Below are 23,239 nucleotides of genomic sequence, written 5' to 3' on the forward strand. Positions count from 1 at the left end.
AAATCTTTGTAAGCCATCACGAATCTGGTATTTATGGGATGTGTACGTATCATATTTAAAGGAGAAGGGAACAGGGAGCTAGCATTGGCGGTAATAGCATAACATTTAAACACGCCATCAGCTGAGACAATTGAGTTAGCCAGTTCAAATCACAGCACCACCACTTACCCAGTTCCATGGCCTTGGGCAAATGGCTTAGCCTCTCTGAGCCTCCATTTGCTGTTTGCAGATTGGTAGTAAAAATAATATTTACCGCAAAGAATCATTGGAAGGATTCACTCTGTATTTCTAGTAAAGAGCTTAGAATGGTACATGGCATATAGTAAATTCTCAGTCGGAAGTTAACTATTATTGTCGTTACTATTATGATTATTTCAGTATGCCATCCATTTGTGGTACTACTTGTTTTCGGTTGCGTAATTTCTTTTAATATTCACAGCATCTTGCCTGAGCGCGGTGGCTCACGCCTATAATCCCAGCACTTTGGGAGGCCAAGGCGGGCGAATCACCTGAGGTCAGGAGTTCAAGACGAGCCTGACCAACATGGTGAAACCCCGTCTCTACTAAAAATACAAAAATTAGCCGGGCGCGGTGGTGGGTGCCTATAATCCCAGCTACTTGGGAGGCTGAAACAGGAGAATCGCTGGAACCTGGAACTGCGGAGGTTGCAGTGAGCCGAGATCGCACATTGCACTCTAGTCTGGGAGACAAGAGTGAAACTCTTGTCGTCTCCAAAATAATAATAATATTTACAGCGGCCGGGCGCGGTGGCTCAAGCCTGTAATCCCAGCACTCTGGGAGGCCGAGGCGGGCGGATCACGAGGTCAGGAGATCGAGACCATCCTGGCTAACACGGTGAAACCCCGTCTCTACTAAAAAAAATACAAAAAACTAGCCGGGCGAGGTGGCGGGCACCTGTAGTCCCAGCTATTCGGGAGGCTGAGGCAGGAGAATGGCGTAAACCCGGGAGGCGGAGCTTGCAGTGAGCTGAGATCCGGCCACTGCACTCCAGCCAGGGCGACAGAGCGAGACTCCGTCTCAAAAAAAAAATAATAATAATAATAATAATAATATTTACAGCATCTTGACAGACTCATTAATGATGTCATTACCCCATTTTTGGATGAGGATTCCAAGCCCCTGAGAGGAGAGGTGATTTACTCTCAGGTACCCAACCTAGCTATAAGACACAAGCAGGATCAGAACCGAGGTCACTTTGGTGTCAAAGCCGTGCATGTTTTAAAATGTTTTTCTACAAATTGTCTTGTTTTGGCCAAGCTCTCAGAATAGGTCATGCCTACAGGCAGGTGCCATTGTTGAGGCTTGTTAAGAGCATAGAGAAAAAAAGAATACTGGCAGCCATTGTGCAGTGGACTGTGCATAGACGCTCTCGTTTATTCCATTGTGTAGTCAGATGAGCCGAGGTAGGGGCAGGAATCGAACCCATGTCTCCCTGACAGCAGAACTCAGGTGCTCATCCACTTGTTGACAACCAGCTTTCCACTTAGATCATTAGGATAATAGCTACTCTCTCAGGCTAAGTGCTAAGATCTCATTAAATACATACCACCAGGGGATGAGGTGAGAACTGTTTATCTTTGTTATATATAGAAGGAAATGGAGACATAGTTGCTTTGACTTTGACCTAAACACTCTCCTGCCCCCTCACCCTTTCATCTTCCATTGAGGTGAGATTGGGGAAGTGCGGCAGTGTGGTCCTCAGAAGACACACTATAGATACACTGTTAGCACTGAATGAAAACGAAAGGCTTCATACCTTTCCACAGAGGTGGGTCCTCTTCAAGACCATTTGAATTGGATGCTCTGGAGTTTCCTTCTCTCCCTGAGTGCTCAGCACCCCTCCAGCCTTGCAGTTTAGCCTGCCTTAGACTTAGTCTTGCATGTGTAAAAGAAAAAGGGAATCGTTTATTAAATGTTTCCAGCCTCCAGAAAAGTCCGCAAAAGCTGTTAGTTAAGGCCTGTCTGGCATGGGGTGTTTTAGAGTACTAGCAGTGCCAATTAATTTTTTTTTAAAGGACTAAGTGCTGAGTTTTTATATCTAAATATAGAAAGTAAAAAATAAGCGAGTCTGAGTTCGTCTTGGAGGAAGTATTGATGTGTAGCTAGAAAGGAAACTTTGGAGGAACTGAGTCCTGGTATGAAGGAGCAGAAGCAAAGCCTGACGCTTGCCGACAGCACTGCTGCTAAGAAGGGCCTGCCTGGGGTCCAGGATCAAAACCTGTTTGGATATTTCAGAAAATCAGGATACCAGGAAAGGAGGTGATTTTCCCTCTTGATTTCCAAGCTCTGAGGGGCATCTCTCCATTTTCTTAGTGTCCATCCTGCCACAGGCACCTCTCAGGAGCAGGGCCAGCCACCACAGCTCTGACAGGGCAGTCGAAGACTGAAATACCAGTTCCTAGTTCATGGGGAAGTCCCCAGCAGCTCACATCGGAGGACCGTCTAGTCTTCCTATGTCACCAGAGTATTTTTTGGTGTTTTGTTTTGTTTTGAAATAGGGTCTCATTCTGTCTCCCAAATTGAAGTGCAGTGGTATGGTCATGGCTCACTGCAGCCTCGACCTCCCGGGCTCAAACGATCCACCCACCTCAGCCTCCCAAGTAGCTGAGACTACAGGCATGCCACCATGCCTGGCTAATTTTTTATTTCTTGTAGAAATGGAGTCTCACGGCCGGGCGCGGTGGCTCAAGCCTGTAATCCCAGCACTTTGGGAGGCCGAGACGGGCGGATCACGAGGTCAGGAGATCGAGACCATCCTGGCTAACACGGTGAAACCCCGTCTCTACTAAAAAATACAAAAAACTAGCCGGGTGCGGTGGCGGGCGCCTGTAGTCCCAGCTACTTGGGAGGCTGAGGCAGGAGAATGGCGTGAACCCGGGAGGCGGAGCTTGCAGTGAGCTGAGATCCAGCCACTGCACTCCAGCCTGGGCGGCAGAGCGAGACTCTGTCTCAAAAAAAAAAAAAAAAAAAAAAAAAGAAATGGAGTCTCACTATTTTGCCCAGGTTGGTCTTCAGCTCCTGGGCTCAAGCAATCCTCCCGCCTTGGCCTCCCAAAGTGCTGGGTTTACAGGCGTGAACCACCACCCCTGGCCTGCCAAAGTACTTTTGTGGAAGACCAAGACTGAAAACTTTGTAAAGGAGCTGGGTGCGATGGCTCACGCCTGTAATCCCAGCATTTTGGGAGGCAAAGGCGGGCAGATCACTTGAGGTCAAGAGTTTGAGACCAGCCTGGCCAACATGGCGAAATCCCATCTCTACTAAAAATACAAAACTTGGCCAGGTGCAGTGGCAGGCGCCTGTAATCCCAGCTAGTTTGGTAGTTTGGTGGCTGAGACACAAGAATTGCTTGAACCTAGGAGGGGGAGGTTGCCGAGATCGTGCGACAACACTCCAGCCTGGGTAACAGAGCATGTGTGACTCCATCTTAAAAAAAAAAAAAAAAAAAAGGCTGGGTGTGGTGGCTTAGGCCAGGCACGGTTCCTCATGCCTGTAATCCCAGCACTTTGGGAGGCCGAGGTGGGCAGATCAGGTGGTCAAGAGATTGGGACCAGCCAGGCGCGGTGGCTCACACCTGTAATCCCAATATTTTGGGAGGCTGAGGCAGGTGGATCACCTGAGGTCAGGAGTTCGAAACCAGCCTGGCCAACATGTTGTATCTACTAAAAATACAAAATGAGCCAGACATGGTGGCGCATACCTGTAATCCCAGCTACTCGGGAGGCTGAGGCAGGAGAATCACTTGAATCCGGGAGGCAGAGGTTGTGGTGAGCCGAGATCGTGTCGTACTCCAGCCTGGGGAATAAGAGCAAAACTCCGTCTCAAAAAAAAAAGAAAAGAGAGAGAGAGAGACAGATTGAGACCATCCTGGCCAACATGGTGAAACCGTGTCTCTACTAAAAATACAAAAAGTAACTGGGCTTAGTGGCATGTGCCTGTAGTCCCAGCTACTCAGGAGGCTGAGGCAGGAGATTCACTTAAACCTGGGAGGCGGAGCTTAACAGTGAGCCGAAATCACACCACTGCACTCCAACCTGGAGACAGAGCAAGACTCCATCTCAAAAAAAAATAAAACCAAAACTTTGTAAAGGAATTTATCTGCCTATGGATGCTTGGTAAATATTTGCTGAAAGAATAATAAGGTCTCTGCTTTTCTCAGCTATTTTGTTTTTTTTTTTTTTTTGAGACGGAGTCTCGCTCTGTCGCCCAGGCTGGAGTGCAGTGGCCGGATCTCAGCTCACTGCAAGCTCCACCTCCCGGGTTTACGCCATTCTCCTGCCTCAGCCTCCCGAGTATCTGGGACTACAGGCGCCCGCCACCTCGCCCGGCTAGTTTTTTGTATTTTTTAGTAGAGACGGGGTTTCACCGTGTTAGCCAGGATGGTCTCGATCTCCTGACCTCATGATCCACCCGTCTCGGCCTCCCAAAGTGCTGGGATTACAGGCTTGAGCCACCGTGCCCGGCCTTCTCAGCTATTTTAAAAATGTTTTATGAAAGTCATACATGGCCATCCATGGTTAAAAGATTAAGGCTGGGAGGAGTGGCCCACGCTTGTAATCCCAGCCTGTAATCCCAGCACTTTGGGAGGCCGAGGCGAGTGGATCACCTGAGGTCAGGAATTTGAGACCAGCCTGGCCAACATGGTGAAACCCCATCTCTTCTAAAAATACAAAAATTAGCTGGGTGTGGTGGTGGGTGCCTGTAATCCCAGCTACTCGGGAGGCTGAGGCATGAGAATCGGTTGAACCCAAAAGGCCGAGGTTGCAGTGAGCCGAGATCGAGTCACTGAACTACAACCTGGGCGACAGAGTGAGACTTTGTCTCAAAAAAAAAAAAAAAAAAAAAAAAGATTAAATAATGCCTAAGGGCTTGTTTACGTACAAAAAGCAGCAGTTTTCATGCTTTTTGGAAGTGCTTTGTTCCTAAAGTATGTGGTATCTATCTTGCCTGGTGTATTACCCCTGATTTTATTGAATCATAGAATTCAAGAGTTCTGATTAAGGCTTCTCTGGAGCCTTAGAGCTCTGGCACATCTTCTAGAATGGCAGTCCTCCAAGTATGGTTCCCTGGCCAGCAGCAGCAGCATCACCTGGGAATGCATTAGAAATGCAGATTTTGAGGCCAGGCGCAGTGGCCCACACCCAGCATCCCAGCATTTTGGGAGGCAATGGCAAGAGAATCGCTGGAGCCCAGGAATTTGGGACCATCCTGGGTAACAAAGTGAGACCCCCATCTCTACAAAAAAAATTAGCCAGGTGTGGTGGCACACACCTGTAGTCCTAGCTGCTCGGGAGGCTGAGGTGAGAGGATCGCTTGAGCCCAGGAGGTTGACGATACAGTGAGCTAAGATGGTGCTATTGCACTCCAGCCTGAGTGACAGAGTAAGACCTTGTGTACAAAAAAAAAAAAAAAAAAAATTCTTGGGCTCCTCTCCAAACTGACTGAATCCAAAACTCTGTGGCTGGGCCCCCCACACCTGCACTGTAACAGGCCCTCCAGGTGACTCTGCTGCATGCTCACTCTTGAGAAATAGTGATATCAAGCATCATAGAAGAAGAACTCAGGTACTAAAATCTCACAGGATTCAAATTCTATCTGTGCGACTCACTCACTCTCTACATGTTCCTTTACCTCCTAGCCTCAGCGTTCCTGTCTGTAGAATGGGATAATAATCACCAGTCTAAGTTGGGCGCGGTGGCTCAGCCTATAATCCCAGCACTTTGGGAGGCCGAGGCGGGTGGATCACGAGGTCAGGAGATCGATACCATTCTGGCTAACACGGTGAAACCCCGTCTCTATGAAAAATACAAAAAAATTAGCCAGGCGTGGTGGCGGGCACCTGTAGTCCCAGCTACTCAGAAGGCTGAGGCAGGAGAATGGCATGAACTCGGGAGGTGGAGCTTGCAGTGAGCCGAGATGGTGCCACTGCACTCCAGCCTGGGCGACAGAGCAAGACTCCATCTCAAAAAAATAATAATAATAAAATAATAATAATAATAATAATAATAATCACCAGTCTGGGGGAGTTATTGTGAGAACTGCTATGAAAAGGCACGAAAGCACTTAGCATCGTGTGCCTCGTACAGAGTAAGCATTTGATAAATTGCTTATCATTTTTGTTATTAGCTAGCTTCCTAGACCAGGTATTCATCTTTTTAAACAGTACCCCAATCAGATGGTTGCCTGGTGAGAGGAGATTCAAAAATTCTCATCTATTCCAATGAATGACAGCTATGGCTGTTAATAGTTATATATTGAGAGAATATCTGCCATTCTGTAATTTCCATTCTTGATTATAACTCTGTTCCCTAGAACCATTGGAACAAGACTTTTCTACGTGGCCTTGTCCAAATATTTGAAGATAGTGATCTTGGCTGTTCTGAGCTTTTTCTTGTTCTATTTCCAAAGATTAACTTAAACATAGAAGATAATTGCAGCCAGTAGGGAGGGCTTTTAAAAAAGAAAGAGAGAAACAGAAAAGGCCTGCAGCCAGGGCTATGCTTCGGTGACGTGGGTCTTTGGAGATTTCTGGTAGGTAAGGATGCCTGTAAGTTTAAGGTTAAGGCTTTCTCAGATGGACTTGGGAGCCTGCAGTAGACATGGTGGGTGGAGGTCACTGTTGGTAAGAATTCTGCCTTCTGCCGCTGGCAGGTGTGGGCCAGAGTCACCCCTAGAGTGTTTCCATGTAGGAACACTCGGGTGTTCCAGACACAAATGCCTTAATATCCAGCATCTTTGCCAGGGGGTCTGCTCCAAGACCCCAGCCCTTTTCCTGCTGTGGTCTCAGGCCTTTGGCAAGCTGCCCGTGCTCTTTCCAGCATCCTATTTCTCACCTGGGTTGCCAGCTCCCTGCAGCCTTGGTGGTGTTTGCAGCCTGCTCTCAGTTTTTTTTAATCTTTCTTTAATTGATGTCTAATTAGTAGTTATGAGAAATTGCGCTAGCCAAGCAAATGCTACCTTTCCTAAATTATGCCATGGTATTGTGTACAACAGCAGCAAGGTTGCTATTTTAAAATGGGATTGCATAAAATAAACATGTGCCCAGATGACAGGAAGTACTAAGTTGATGATTAATTGATGCTCTGGTGCGGCCTCGTGCTTTCCAGTGCTTCCATTTTTGTGATGATCCATCTAGTGAGGTTTCAGCAGGTCCACACCACTGATAATTGCCAGATCGCTAATTTGCAGTTCGTCTCCTGCCCTCTGATGCCGGGGCCGGTGACCATTAGGAGGCAATGCAGAGCAGTCCTCAGTCTCGCTGAAGGTCAGGCTCACCAGAAGGTGATGTGCGGCCTTCGGCTGGCCGGGTCTTCTGCAGCTCGGAGGCTGCCTCTACACACTGAGACTCAGGAACGGTGACATTGCTGCGTTATTCCAGGCTCTTGAGACTGGTGCTGTTTGTCCTATCATTTTCTTTGTATTGTGGAGGGCTGATACTCAGGGAAAGGGAAAATAACTTAGATTTAGTTTTATTTGTTTTTTTCAAATTAGGAGATGAAGACTTGAGCCTGCTGACACATACCCAAGGCTTGCCCAGATGTGAAATAGGTAGAAGTTTAAGTATGTCTTGAGAGCAGTTGAGAAAAGAGTCCGTGGAAAAATTACTAACTAGGGCTGGTGAGCAGCGTCTCAACAGCACAGGGGGTAGGGGTGTGCCATCTCAAAAGCTGCCCGGGTGCTTAGGCCAGAGGACTTCACCCAAATGTGGTGTTGCTTCTGGGGAAGGGGGGTGCTGCGGTCTGGACCGCAGCCTGGTGGATTAATAGGAAGCAGCAGAAGCTTGAGCCAGGTGTCTTCTGGAACAGTAAGGAGGCAGGACAGTGGCAGAGGCCCCGGACTCAGACCACTCTGCCTCTCAGCAGCTGTGATCTGGGGCAAGGACTTCACCTTTCTGAACCTTAGTTTTCTCATGTGTATTCTCTACCCACCCAATAGCTCCTCCCATGAGGTGTGGGAGATTAAATGGCATCATCATTTATTTAATAAACAAGCGAATGGTGGATGGGGACAAAGCACCTAGCTCAGTGCACAGCCTGTGACCACTCTGGAAAGTGCCAGCACTTCTCCCAAGTGAGTACAGCAGTGGCAGCTCCTTTGTAACTAGGCGTTGCATGGTAGGATGTCCCTGGGGTTGGTCCATTAACCTCCTTTTCTCTCGGGGGAAGGGCCTTGGTGCAATTAACAGCTTTTAAGCCAGGGAATTGATACCTCTTGTTCCAGTGTTCTTGAAGTCTCAAGAAGTCTGGGACCCCAGAAAACAGGCAGGCCAGTTGCTTTTATTTTGCCTGATGGCTGTCTCTCCAGAGGTAACAGTGACAATGACAACCAACACATGGCTCTCTGGAGTCTGACTGACTCCAGGGCTCGGTGCTCTCCACTGTCCACACTTGTTTCTGGTGTCTGGTGGCAGCACCCACGGTGTTTCCTCTGTGCGCCTTCAGCAAGACAGAGTCGCTCAAAGCCAGTCTTCAGAAGGGACCCAGGGTTGCCTTAGCCATGAGGCCCCATGTCAGTTTTCACAGTGACTTCACCATCCTTTAGACAAAGTCCTTGAGATCTTGATGGCTCCCAGTGGACTTCTTTCCCGGGACAGGGCGAATGGACGCAGTAGACAGCTTGGAATCCACTCTGAGCTGAACAGCGCTGCTCTGCCCAGGGTAGGATGGGGAGGGAGTGGGCGTCCATCCTTCCCTTGATATTTTATTCTAACTTACTTGTTTAACTGACTTTTACTACTTTTTTTCTTATATCACACTATACACCAAATAAGTTCCAGAATGATCACAGAATGAAATGATTCTTCAAACTGATAAAAAGAACAAGAAGGAAAAAACAATAGCTGATACAGGAATGGGAAAAACCTATTCTAAGCATAAAAACAAAGGAAGACATCATAAAGAAAATGGTCTTAAAAACCTAAAATTTTTGAATTATATACTTCAACAAATTCAATAAAATTAGAAGACAAATAACAAAAAGGAAAAATGTAAACATATATAACGTTGATATAATTACTTAATATTCATAGACTTTCTCAAGTTCAAAATAAGAATCACTCCAATAGGAAAATTAACAAGAACATGAATAGGATATTCACAAAGTAAGAAATACCTATATCTAGTAATCTGTTAAGCTTTTACTAGTTGTCAAAAAAACATACTTGTGAGTTAATTTTCTTTTTTTTTTTTTTTTTTTTTTTTGAGGCGGAGTTTCACTCTTGTTGCCCAGGCTGGCATACAATGTGCAATGGCACAATCTCGGCTCACCACAACCTCCACCTCCTGGGTTCAAGCAATTCTCCTGCCTCAGCCTCCCGAGAAGCTGGGATTACAGGCATGCGCCACCACACCCTGCTAATTTTGTATTTTTAGTAGAGACAGGGTTTCTCCATGTTGGTCAGGCTAGTCTTGAACTCCTGACCTCAGGTGATCTGCCCGCCTTGACCTCCCAAAGTGCTGGGATTACAGGTGTGAGCCACCACACCCAGCACGAGTTAATTTTCTAACAGTAAAAACTTGGAAAACCCTGTATCACTTTTTTTTTCTTTTCTTTTTTTTTTCAAGACACAGTCCCACCTGTTACCCAGGCTGGAGTGCAGTGATGTGATCTCAGCCCACTGCAACCTCCGCTTCCCAGGTTCAAGCAATTCTCCTACCTCAGCCTCCCGAGTAGCTGAGATTACAGGTGTGCACCACCACTCCCAGCTAATTTTTGTTGTTGTTGTTTTTGTTTTTTTTTTCCTGAGACAGAGATTCACTCAGTCGCCCAGGCTGGAGTGCAGTGGCGCGATCTTGGCTCACTGCAAGCGCCTTCTCCGGGGTTCACGCCATTCTCCTGCCTCATCCTTCCAAGTAGCTGGGACTACAGGCGCCCGCCACCTCGCCCGGCTAATTTTTTGTATTTTTAGTAGAGACGGGGTTTCACCGTGTTAGCCAAGATGGTCTCGATCTCTTGACCTCATGTTCTGCCCACCTCAGCCTCCCAAAGTGCTGGGATTTACAGGCGTGAGCCACCGCGCCTGGCCTGCTAATTTTGTATTTTTAGTAGAGACAGGGTTTCACTATGTTGGCCACACTGGCCTTGAACTCCTGACCTTAAGTGATCCTCCTGCCTCAGCTTCCCAAAGTGCTGGGATTACAGGCATGAGCCACAGCACCCAGCCAACCCTGTATGATTAACAGCATGACTATTCTTACAGTGGTCATATACTTTGGTGTCTTTAAAATCATGTAAAAGAATAAGAACTTGAAGTGATTAGAATAAGTTCACAACACACTTTGTTTTTTTTGTTTGTTTGTTTTGTTTGGTGTTCGTTTGTTTTGTTTTGTTTTGTTTGAAACGGAGTCTCGCTCTGTCGCCCAGGCTGGAGTGCAGTGGCACAATCTCTGCTCACTGCAAGCTCCACCTCCTGGGTTCACACCATTTTCCTGCCTCAGCCTTCTGAGTAGCAGGGACTACAGGCACCCACCACCACGCCCAGCTAATTTTTTGTATTTTCAGTAGAGACAGGGTTTCACCATGTTAGCCAGAATGGTCTTGATCTCCTGACCTCGTGATCTGTCCACCTCGGCCTCCCAAAGTGCTGGGATTACAGACGTGAGCCACTGCGCCTGGCCACAACACACTTTGCAAGTGAAAATGATGGGTTAAAATATATATTACCTCTGTTTTTTAAATGAAAATGAAAAACTCAAGAGTATACATCAAAATATGAACAGAAGTTATCTTTAACTGCTGTGCTTCTACAGTCTTTCCATTTTTACCAAAGAACAAATACTTTAAAATTTTTAAGTGAAAAAGAAAATGGAGAGCGATGAGTTGAAGCATCTAGAAAAATCAAACAAGAGTGTGCTGAGGCCTGCTCCTCTCTTGTGGTGGGCACCTCATGGACTTTCCCTGGCTTTCTCCTTCTGTCTTCGAGCCCAGCCCTCCTCATTCTCTGCTCTCCAGTTCCTACTCCTAAGACCCTGCCTGTTTCTCCTCAGGACTGAGCACGGAAGGCATCTACCGGGTCAGCGGGAACAAGTCAGAGATGGAGAGTCTGCAGAGACAGTTTGATCAAGGTAAGGCGCAGCCTGGCCAGGCGTCCGAGGCCAGAGCTGGTCATGGCAAACACAACTGCCTTGGTGAACTGTCTTTGGGGCCTCGGGGCACTCCTGCCAGCACAGACCCAAAGTCACAAGGTGCTGAAACTGAGAAACAGACCATGTATGGCCGCAGTGGGGAGGAGTGGACTGGGTCCTGTCAGTGAACCCTCCCTGCCAAAGCTGGGTTATGTAGGCCACTCCCCACACCGCCACTCACAGATGCTCTTCCAGGTCACCCAGGCACACGCCTCCCTCACCACACTGAAGAGTTTTGCCTGTTTGGCCATGCAGAGCTAGTTGCAGGCACATGATATACAAGTCGGGTTGAGATGTGATCCTGTTTTGCCAGGGCCTCAGATCTATCCTCCTCACAGTCCCAGCACCAGAGAAAGCGAGGGACCATCGTGTGAGGAGCTGAGCCCTTGGGACACAGACCCAAGTTACATAGTTCTTGGCAGGGACTCTCTTCTCCTAAGCCGAGCCAGCTTCAAGAGGCCTAAAGGCAGGCAACCAAACTCTACCTCTTGGAATTGACCACACGGTGGGATGAGAAACCATGTCCCCCAGTGCCAGCAGCAAAAGCACTGGAGCAGGGCACATTCCCATCTGTCAGCAGCCAGGGCAGGAGGCACCACCCAGAGCAGACACCACACCCACTCCCCAGGTGGGCAGCCCTTGCACCTTGCAGCACCGCAGTTGGGCTCAGCTGGCCGCAGCGGGCAGAGGGCACCACACGAGAGGGAGACGCCTGCTAATCTGTGGGTTAGGAGACACGAGGCCAAAGTGAGGGGAGAACCCCCGGTGTGGGATGCGTTTGTATATATGGGAGATCCTGTACCAGCTTACCTCCCCCACAATGGAACGTGGTGTTGTCCATCCGTGGAGATTTCTTCGTTATCAGGAATCCACTGAAGTATGTATGCAACAAGAAGGAAAGTAAGAGATGGGTCAGTGGTGTGGTGGCTGGGAAGGGCCAGAGAGAGAATAAATGAGCCTATTTGCCCTCCCACCATAGGCGACAAGGATGGAGGCGGCAGTCACAGTGGTTGCTAACATCTCTGTGACCTACCTGGAAAGTGAGCCACCCTTAAGGAAAGCCGCCTCCTTCTTCTGTGATGGGAAAGGAGTAAGGAAGAGGTAACGGCATATCAAAGCCAGATGAGGGCAAGCTCCCAGCACTGAAAACCAGCATCCCTGCCCTGATGCTGGTGGAGGAGGCAGTTCAGCAGTCTCGGAAAGAGGTGCTGGGGCCAACCCATGCCTGAACCTCAGAACTCGAGTTAGCACTCCCACAGGTCTCACCCCTCCAATCCGTGTCAGTCCTGAGGCCGTCCCTGGCTCCTTAAGGTTTCTCTAGCCTCTCCCGAGCCCCGAGTTGTCCTGATGCTTCTGCCTGGCTTGGAATGGTTTGGCCTCACTCTCCTGACTTCCTTTCAGACCATAACCTGGACCTGGCAGAGAAAGACTTTACAGTGAATACCGTGGCCGGTGCCATGAAGAGCTTTTTCTCAGAACTGCCTGACCCCCTGGTCCCGTACAACATGCAGATCGACTTGGTGGAGGCACACAGTGAGTACCGGCAGCCCAGTGTTGGGTGGATTGAGGGAGAAAGGGCTCAGCACTGGAAGAATAGGTCCTGCCCTCAGAATGGACGCTGGCTCTTAGAGCTGATATTGGAAGGACAGCAGGCAAGGGAATTAACCAGATGACAACAATGGGACTTGCAAATCGGGCTCTTGCCCTTGTAGACCTTAGGTGCTTATCTGGGGGTGGCACCAAGAGAGTTGCAGGTTTCCCTCGTACTCTCATTAGTTAAGAGCATGATTTCGGTGTCAGACTTGGCTCCTTTGCTTGCGGCCAACTTAACCTTCTCTGCCCCTTAGTGTCCTGCTGTTGTTACCATCCCTACTCCTGCAGATGAAATTTGGTTCGGAGAGGCCTAGAAGTGAGGCTGTGAACAGCCTATTTAATAGTAGTTCTTATTTTCCTCTCCCCTCTTCTTACCTGTCTTCTCCCACCTCTCATGTAATGAAGTTAACATGTGTCTAGGGTCCTACAGCCTCTTAGGAAGCCGGCCTCTGGAGGGAAAGAGACAACTCCAGTGGCCAAGTGATCATTTGATGCTGTAGCAAATGAGCGCCTCTGGTTTTAGTGGTATCCTGTGTGCCGTGCCACCTTGCCTCATCAGCTGTTCCTGCCCCAGCCTGCCTCTCTCTAGAGGTGTTTGTCCAGATGGGCAAGACTTCTCACTGGCCAGCCTCTCCCTGGACTTGGTGTAGTACCACAGAGGATGCCTGGCCTCTCAGAGCGTCCCGCCATGTGGCCCTCACTACCTTTTAAGTCATCAGCAGCCTTCCTGCTTTGTGCCTCTGGCAGGCCAAGACCCAGCAGCAGCCCTTGCCGTGCAGCTGCAGAAGGGAGTGTCTCTGCCAGCTGCCCAGAGATGACAGCCACCCCGTGATCCAGCGACCAGAGGGTGGGGAAGAGGAAAGGAGATGTGTTCCTCAGGGGCAGGACATTGGTCTCATCATGCCACTGCCCAACTCTAAAGAGGGAGCTTTAAACAAGCCTCATATACTCACAAGGCTGATGTGTAGGCAGAAATTTGAGGGAGGTGATGGATCAGCGTGACCCCGAGTCCTGGGTCACTGACTCTAAGTAGCATCTAAGGGAGACAGGTGTGGAGGAAGCCCACCCCTGAACTGTCAGAGCCTCAGTAGTGACAGGGGCTGCGGGACCTCCAAGGTCACCCTTCCAGGGTCTGCACTTCCTGTGGTGTCTGTTTTCACAGTCTGGATGCCACTTTCACCTTATTCTGTCCACACTCTCTTAGCTGACTGGAATTGTTCCTAGCGCCTGACCTAGCTAAGCCCACAGGGATGGGGCAGGAGAGCATGGTACTCCTGGGACGGTCATAGAGTAGCCTGCCTTCTGAAGACGGGAGTCAGGGTTTCTCCAGAGCAGTTATTGCCGGCTTCTCCCCTGATCCTGCTGTCGGAAGATAGAGGCTTTCCCAGCAGTCACTTCTCCAGGAGGCTCCAGGCAGGCACAGATGTGAAGTCGCATGGGAAATCTCTATTCTGGAGCCAGCTTTCTTTCCACGGAAGCTTGTCTCACAGTGGAAGTTAGGAAAGGCTGGAAGCCGGGAATTCCTGTCTGCATTTGTCTTGACTTGGCGCCATCTAGAGGTGCGTGGAATCCTGCCACCCGGCAGAACCCCATTGTTTCTGCGGGAGCTGCTGACACAGCATCTTTTTGTGTAGGGTTGGGGGGCCGGCAGGAACGGGAGGTGCTATTGATAGGGAATCAGCTGCCCTTCCCACAGCAGCTTCCACTGCTCAGGAGGTGGCTTCTTGCGGCCGCTACTGCAGCAGCCTGGGAAAGGGTGGAGGTTTCCCACTTCCTCTTCCCATTGTGTGTTTCCTGTCCCTCATGGTACTCAGCGGGGGCTCCGTTGTCTTGAACCTGACTGAAGGGGGTGGGAGAGGAGAAGATCTTGCTGACAATGGCACCTCTCTGGGCCAGAGAAGTTGACTGGAAAGCTAGGCTGTGGATGTTGCAGGGCCAGGTTCAACTGAGCCACATATACCAGGCAGTGTAAAAGTTAGTAGTGTTAAGGGATATTATGGAAAAAAGATGATCATGCCCCAAAGTAGCTCTTCCCAGACTGGCTGGGGTTTCCATGGCTACATCAACTTGACCAGCTCTTTCTACTTAATCCCTGAGAGCAATTGTGTCTCTATATGTTCAGGCCTTGGAACCAGTTTCAAATCCCATCACAACAAGTATCAAGGTCACTAGCAAATGGTTTTGTTAGCTCCAGAATTTCACAATATTGAACACTGCTGAAAATGTACCCGCAAAATAGAGACGTTTGTGATTATTTGCCAGTTATTTTCCTACCACACTCAAGGTGATGCGTGGGAGATTCAGAAATGAACAGCAGCAGCAACCGCACCGCCCATGGCCTGGGTGCCTGCCTAGGCTTGGCCCTGCTCTCCACGAGGCATTTGATTCCCACTGCTGATCTTCCTTTGAGGAAGATGGTATTACAATACATCTCCATTTTGCAGAGGAGGAAACAGCTTCTCAGAGGTGATACAGCCTGCCCAGGGTCACACCGCTAGGGAGCAACAAGCTGGGGCTTGAGTCCCTGCCTCCATGGGTGCAAGTGAAGTTCTCTGAAGACAGAGCAAAGCTGAGCTTGAAGTGCACAAACCCCAGCGGGGAAGGCTCGAGGAAGAGGGCTTCACAGGGGAGACGGGCCAGGGTTTCAGGAGGCAGAGGAAGAGGCTTGCGCTGCCTGTCTTGTCTCCTCCCTGTAGCCCACCCCCGCCTTCAGGAGTCACTCTTGCCTGGTGTCTCCCCTGTCTCTGGTGACTCCCTCCTCCCTGCCTATCTTGAGTCGACTCCATCCAGCCGGTGTCCACAGGCCCTGCCCTATGACTTTTGTGCTGGAAGGGGTGCTAGAGCTGGCTCCATCTCAAGCCAGACGGTCTGGACCAAAGGACCTGTGGCTCCAGGGTCCCCATTAACTCCCTGTAATAGCTCGTAAAATTCAGTCTTTTTAATTTAAGGAGAGACCAGTCGTTTTCGTCAGATTGTCGAAGGGGATGTGTGACCCGAACATGGTTCAGGATGCCGGCTCATTGTCTCGGCCTTTCCTTTTGACAGATGAGACCGTTGGAGCTAGAGATAACAGTGTAGCCTAGGTTACCAGGAGGCGGCCCTGCTGCTCTCTGGGCTCTTGTTCACCAGCTGCCTTGGGACGTTGCTGGTTCTGGGATCCTGCCTTCCTTTGATCTGTCCAGATAGCTGCCCGAGGGCACGGGGGTGCTCCTCACACCCACGCACGGGGTCATTAATTTCACAGATAGCCAGGCCCTGTGTGGACAGAGACAGATGGCAGTGGGCACACACATATGCGGCCCCCAGCTCAGTCTGGTGGGACAGGACATTCAACAGGTGATTGCAAAGCCATGTCTCCAGGGGAAGGACAGCCTGGATTCCCCATCCTGGGCCCTGTAGAGTGAAGTCTTGACCTTGGAGTTGTTTACCACCTGGGACGGGGAGAGCGGACGCCGGACGAGCCTGCGTGATCACTGAAGGACTGTGACCCTGAGCTGGGCTTTCCCTTTCCTGGCGATGCAGGCGTGCAGATGGTCAGCGGCGGCCAGCAGGGACTTTCCTCCAGGCACTGAGCTGGCAGCAGCAGACCCAAGCCTAGAGCTTGGTTGGCAGCCTGGGTGCCAGTGATGGCAGTGGCGCAGCACAGCCAGGGCAGGAGTGTTCTTTGGGAACAAGGTCTCTGCTGCCAATTTGTTTGACCTTGGACCAGTATTCTGGCTTTGTGAGTCCTGGTGTGTCTGTGCTGTAAGAGGTATGGGAAGCTATTCAGTAAGGTCCCTGTGCCCTCTGGCTGTCCCCTCCCCTTCCTCCTGAGTTCTTGGGGTCTCTATTTTATTAAATTGCTGGGTCTGTGTCCAGGCTGTCTTGGTTCAACTGGCCCAAAAATTCGTCCCCTGGATGTTTCTTGCTGTCTCAGGCGACTAGCCCCTAAGTTCAAAAGTATGATGTCCCATCAAGAGGTGCAGCTCCCAGCCCACACCCCCTGAGCAAGAGCAGAGCCACTTGGAGCCGAGCCAAGCGAAGGGGTGAGCGTGGTGTAGAGGCTGGGGTCTCCTCCATAGGCCACCATCTCTCCCGGCCCACACCCCTGGACTCCTGTCTACCACTGACCAACACTGGAGCAGGATGGGTTCTTCTTGTTGTTGTTAGAAAAAACTAAGTGTCTTGACTCCCAAAGGGTAGGCTAGGGAGTAAAGGATGTGAGGATCCGGCCCTCCACAGTCTGGGTCCTGAGGGGACTCTGAAGGGGTTGGAGGTCATACCAAAAGTCTGGACGAGTGGAGCTGAGAGTCCACAAATCAGCACTCGCCAGGTGTGGGGAGAAGCCACCCTGGGCACCTGTACCATGGCGGGTCTGGGTTGCAGCAGCTCACCCAGGGCTGGGTGCCCTGACGGCCCTGTCCCAGCAGGGACCCCAGGGAGCCTATTGCCCCTGCTGTTTCTTTGGCCAGTGTAGACACCTGGCCGGGCAGGCCGGCCCACCTGTTGAAGCTGCGGGTCCCTGTAGAGCAAGGTTCCACTGAAGATGGTGAGTGGCTCCCCTGAGTGTGCCGCTGCCCTGTGACCAGGTCCACACAGACTGTGGCCCCAGCCTGCAGCAGCACCATGGGGCAGAAGGTGTCCGGGGTGCACGGGCTGGCCTGGCTCTTGGCCACCAGCTTGTTCCCAGGCCTCTGGCTTGGAGCTGCCAGAGTCTGTGCTTGACCACACCCAGGCCCAGGTTGGATCCGGACAGCGCAGTCAGCACCGTGCTCAGCAAGTAGCAGCCAGCCAGAGGCGCCTGAACTCACCAGGGATGAGGATGGTGGTCACGAGGGGAGACTGGGGCCGGGCCAGGAAGGCCTCGAGGAGCCAGCCCAAAGCTTCTGGACTAGAGAGGGACCTCTGGGTCCTTTCCCCTCTTTCCACTAGACCGTAAGCGACAGGGAATTTGGTTTTTGTTCCCTACTGCATCCCCAGCGTATAAAATAGTACCCAGGCAGGAGCAGGCCCCCGTAAACACCTGCTTCTCCCACACACTGAGGATAAACAAATGACCCAAGCAAGAGGGGCCTCCCAAATCCGAGAATGAAATAATTCGCATTGTCTGGCGAGGCAAGAATGGGGTGCTGTCACCGACAGCCTCACCCATCCCCATGTACTCAGCCTAGTCCCTCTCACGCTCACCTGCCTCTGGGTCAGAGTCGCCGCCTCCCTCACTGAGGACTGTTGAGGGACCTGTGCCTGGTTCCGACCAAGGCAGCTGAAAATGCCACACAGGGCACAGACACTGCTGGTGCCCCCCCAGTCCTGGGTCAGGGGAGAGTGGGTATAGGAAAAACGTATGAAGCCGGGTGCGGTGGCTCATACCTGTAATCCCAGCACTTTGGGAGGCCAAGGCGGGCGGATCTGGAGGTCAGGAGTTCGAGACCAGCCTGACCAACATGGTGAAACCTCATTTCTACTAAAAATACAAAAATTAGCCGGGCGTGGTGGCTCAAGCCTGTAATCCCAGCACTTTGGGAGGCTGAGACGGGCGGATCACAAGGTCAGGAGATCGAGACCATCCTGGCTAACACGGTGAAACCCCGTCTCTACTAAAAAATACAAAAAAAAAAAACTAGCCGGGCGAGGTGGCGGGCGCCTGTGGTCCCAGCTACTCCGGAGGCTGAGGCAGGAGAATGGCGTAAACCCGGGAGGCGGAGCTTGCAGTGAGCTGAGATCCGGCCACTGCACTCCAGCCTGGGCGACAGAGCCAGACTCAGTCTCAAAAAAAATAAATAAATAAATAAAAATAAAAATACAAAAATTAGCTGGACCTGTAATCCCAGCTACTCAGGAGGCTGAGGCAAGAGAATTGCTTAAACCTGGGAGGGGTTCTCTACTAAAAATACAAAAATTAACCATGCCTGTAATTCCAGCTACTCGGGAGGCTGAGGCAGGAGAATCGCTTGAACCTGGGAGGTGGAGGTTGCAGTGAGCCGAGATCGTGCCACTGCACTCCAGCTGGGCAATACAGCGAGACTTCATCTCAAAAAAAAAAAAAAAAAGTGTCCTAGCTGGTGAAGCCAGCACCCTGGAGGGCACCCCATCCCCTTTCCTGTCAGAGGATTACTGCAGTCAGAGAGGACTCTGCTGCCTGCAGGGAGGCGAGGACCCAGAGCAGATAGGCTGAGCTGGAAACAGGCCTAGGTCCTATCCACCTGCGACATCACCAGCCTTGTGACCTTCTCTTGGCCTCTGGAGTGGGTTTCTCAGCCACCATATGGGTAACACCCAGCCCCACCTTCCACTCAGGTCTGCGGTCAGGGCCACGCGAAGAGCACTGTGAAGCTGTCCTGCCAGCACTCGGGCAGCACCCAAACCTAAGCAGCTGCTGGTGCCTTTGCCATGTGAAGAGGCTGCAGCCGGAGCCTAGAGGGGTGAGGCAAGCTTTGCTTAAGGAAAGAGGTGAATGGGGCTGAGTCAAAGGATGTTGACAAGGTCAGCCTTGCTTTTAGTGTGGCCCAGACTTGAGCAGAAGGGCCTCTCGCCCTCCTTGACTTCTGCCCAGCGAGCTCCTAGTGCTGCTCCGTACTCAGGAGCACCTGGACCAGGCAGCCAGTGGGGAGGGGAGCAGGCCAGGAGACTGGCCACCCACTCCTCACTAGGCATTCAGCTGAGGTGCATATGCAGAAGGAGGCTGGGATTTTAGGGGGCAGCCCCTAATTTTTTATTTTTCTTTTTGAGATGGAGTCTTGCTCTGTCACCCAGGCTGGAGCACAGTGACGCAATCTCAGCTCACTGCAACCTCCACCTCCCAAGTTCAAGCAATCCTTCTGCCTCAGCCTCCCAAATAGCTGGGATTATAGGCACACGCCACCACACCTGGCTAATTTTTGTATTTTTGGTAGAGATGGGGTTTTGCCATGTTGTCCAGGCTGGTCTCAAACCCCTGACTTCAAGTGATCCACCCACCTCAGCCTCCCAAAGTGCTGGGATTACAGGCGTGAGCCACCACACACACCCGGCCCCTAAATTATTATCAAAGCAGGCTCTGTAACTCCCACCCCTGCCCCTCCCCACCCCCCAAGGAAGAAACAAAACCACCCTCATTGCTGCTTATCAGATAGGAAGGAGAGCAGGCGTCCCTGGCAGACCTAGGCTTTGCCAGCCCCGTTTCCTGCCTCCAGCCAGAGGATGGGATGAGACCCAGCTCTTACGTAAAGGTGCTACCACTCGTTGCCTAATTAAGACAAACACAGCTGTGTTTGGGTCGTGCAGGCACCTGCGGAGAGACCTGTGTCCTCCTGTGCCAAGCTAGCAGCTGGAAGGGGGCATGACGCTTTTATGAAGTGAAGCTTCGCGCCACACACATGCTGCTTGTGTTTTCTAATACAGTCTTCTGTCCTCCCTACAGCAGTTTACTTTTTTTATGTAGATATTGTATTGTAACATGACAATGAACTGTTTGAAGACTCAAGGTCGTGGAAAAGAGTGTGCCCATGGCCGGGTGCGGTGGCTCACGCCTGTAATCCCAGCATTTTGGGAGGCCAAGGCAGGTAGATCACCTGAGGTCAGGAGTTCCAGACCAGCCTGGACAACATGAGGAAACCCTGTCTCTAGTAAAAATATAAAAATTAGCCAGGCGTGGTGGCAGGCACCTGTAGTCCCAGCTACTTGGGAGGCTGAGGCAGGAGAATCACTTGAACCCAGAAGGTGGAGGTTGCAGTGAGCTGAGATCGCGCCACTGCACTCCAGCCTGGGGGACAGAGCAAGACTCCATCTCATAAAAGAAAAAAAGAAAAAGAAAAGAATGTGCCCTTGAGGTGGAACCCTTAAAATAAACCTTGGATTCAGAGAAATGAAGCTGCTCATAGCCCAATAACTAGCTCCCAGGACTTTTTTAGTCATTTCTGATAGACAGATGTTACCAAGACACTGCTCTCATGAAGTTACACTCTCAAGGCCACAGATTTGCCTGGTTTCATTCATCCTCATTAGGCTGCCTGGGAGAGCTCCTGGAGCTCTGTCCCTTCCAGCCCTGCAGCCTCCCTCCCCCTGGCCCCTGCAAGTAGACTGGCTCTCAGGTGCCCTTATTTTGTGTCCAGCTGTGAACTCTGAATTTAACTGCCGGGTGTCACCGAATGAAGGAGGCACCTTTTACAGACGAGGAGACTGACCCTACGGTGTCACTTGCCCAAGGTGACACAGTTGGCGCGAGAGGCTGGATTTGTACCCAGGGCCATCTGAGTCAGGATCTGGACTCCAGACCACCACAGGGCCTTCCTCCCTGCTCCGCGTTCCCGCCCTTGGGATTCTGTCTGCTCTTCCAAGTCTCACTCTCCCCAGGGTCCTTGTGCAACTCCCCCAACTCTGACCCTCCGGGCACATCACCTGCTGCAAAGGTGACTAAGGAGCCATGGGTTTCCTAAAGAATACCTGGTTCAGGGCCGGGTGCGGTGGCTCACACCTGTAATACCAGCACTTTGGGAGGCCAAGGTGGGTGGATCACGAGGTCAGGAGATCGAGACCATCCTGGCTAACACAGTGAAACCCCATCTCTACTAAAAATACAAAAAATTAGCCAGGTGTGGTGGCGGGCACCTGTAGTCCCAGCTACTTGGGAGGCTGAGGCAGGAGAATGGCGTGAACTCAGGAGGTGGAGCTTGCAGTGAGCCGAGATGGCGCCACTGCACTCCAGCCTGGGTGACAGAGCGAGACTCCATCTCAAAAAGAAAAAGAAAAGAATACCTGGTTCAGGGAGTCCGCACCCCTCCCGGATTCATCAGCAGAATGGTACACATGTGTCTCCGGGGCAGACGATCCAGCACCGTCGTCTATCTCAAAGGAGCCTGAACCCCCAAGCCCATTAGCAACCGTCGGCGTTATAATAGACCCCCTCTTCACCAACCCCACCCACAGCCACCAATTGTGAGATAGCTGCCGTCTCCTTCGTGAGACCCTCCCGTGGTTCTTCTGTGCCCTGGAGTCCAAGAAGGAAATATGGGGATGTCTTTCCCTGCACAGAGAAATCTGTCTCAGCCAGCTGGGCTCCAGGTGGGCTCTGGGACATGTGTGCCTCACCAGCCTGGGATGCCCTTCCCAGCCAAGGTGGGCCACACCCACTCAGGGATGGCAAGCCCAGTGGCCACGGCTCCAGCCCCACAGCCAGTCCCAGCTCTGCAACTTCTAACCTCAGATACCTCATCCTCAAAATGGGGTGACAAGTTCCTGCCTCACACGATTGCAGGGACTCATGGAACTGGGCCTGGCGCGGGTTACGAGCTGCATTCCAGGCAGTTGTTTTCCCTCCCCTAGGACATTGGGATTCCGTGATAGGCAAAGTGTGGGCATTGGGGGGAAAGGGGGTGCATAGTTCCTTTGGTGAAGTGCGTAAGAATTCCCCCACTGTTTCCATCAGCCCCTCCAATGGGGATGTGCGGAGGGTCCCTGTGTCTCTAGGGAAAGGACAGAGCCTTGGTCTCATGACCGACTCCCTCCCTCAAAGGTCTGTTGGCGTGGGTGGGTGGCAGCGGCTGCCTGTCTCCATCTGGTCAGGAAGCAAGCAGGCTTTCTGCGTAGGGATGCCTGTCTCCAGGGGCAACCGGATGAGCAAAGAATGGTGTTCTTTATGGCGTAGTCTCTCCAGATCGTTCTGTCTCGGGTGGTGGGGCCAGGAAGCCCCAGGCACACAGTGCCGCCCTTCAGTGGGGGCCTGGGACACAGAGGTGGGCCAGGCCCCTGGGCCAGTGCCACTGCCAGGTGTGCCAGCCTTGGGCACAGGCTTTGGGGGAAAGAGTGGAGTTAGTGTCATCCGAAAGCCCTGGGTTGCCCTCAGAGAAGGCCCATCACAGAGCACGCCCTGGGGTGGCCACCAGCCTCGGCCATGAAAGGCAAGGCTTTGGTTTTCTCTCTCCTCAGAAATCAACGACCGGGAGCAGAAGTTGCATGCCCTTAAGGAGGTATTAAAGAAATTTCCAAAGGAAAACCACGAAGTCTTCAAGTATGTCATCTCTCACTTAAACAAGTAAGTCGCAGGGCCTTCTGGTTGGTTTTTCCTCCGGAAAATTGACAGCCAGGGTCAGTGCGTCGCAGAACAAGGCTGCCAGTAGCAGCCTCAGGCCCTGGCCTGGAAGGGGCGCTGGCCGGCCTCCCGTGGTGCCCACTGGGCTCAGCGCCTGGAGCCTCTGCCTCTCGCCCATCCTAAGGCCTCCCTCCTGCTCCTATCTGAGGGCGGCCACGTGGCCGCAAACCTGCCCAACACCAGACAGTGCACTTAGCTCTGTCGGGCATGGGGCCTCTTGTAGGCCTGCGCCCCAAAGCTGGCAGAGAGAGATCTTCTGGTTGGTGCTGATGTTCCAGAAATCTTCTCCTGAATCCAAAACACCTCAGAGCCCCTGAAAGTCCTCTCTCAGCATTCACATTCCCAGCTGGGGAGAACCGGGACATCGCACCTCGAGAGGTGTGCTGCAGGAGAGAGCCAGCCTCCAGCATGGAGCACAGGCTGCAGGCGGGAGGCCATGTGGCTCTTCCCTGAACTTCCG

General features: G+C 51.5%; 1 protein-coding gene across 1 annotated transcript in view; it reads left to right on the forward strand.

Annotated features, from left to right (window-relative positions):
* ARHGAP35 (Rho GTPase activating protein 35) overlaps window positions 1-23,239 on the forward strand; it is a 147,278-nt gene that overhangs the window by 123,142 nt on the left and 897 nt on the right. Inside the window, exons 4-6 of the mRNA XM_028839122.2 lie at window positions 11,004-11,081; window positions 12,543-12,674; window positions 22,617-22,722. Of these exons, the coding sequence (XP_028694955.2) occupies window positions 11,004-11,081; window positions 12,543-12,674; window positions 22,617-22,722 (316 nt within the window). The remainder of the gene's footprint in view (window positions 1-11,003; window positions 11,082-12,542; window positions 12,675-22,616; window positions 22,723-23,239) is intronic.

This window comes from Macaca mulatta, chromosome 19 (genome assembly GCF_049350105.2).
Source record: "Macaca mulatta isolate MMU2019108-1 chromosome 19, T2T-MMU8v2.0, whole genome shotgun sequence".
NCBI classification, from domain to species: domain Eukaryota; kingdom Metazoa; phylum Chordata; class Mammalia; order Primates; family Cercopithecidae; genus Macaca; species Macaca mulatta.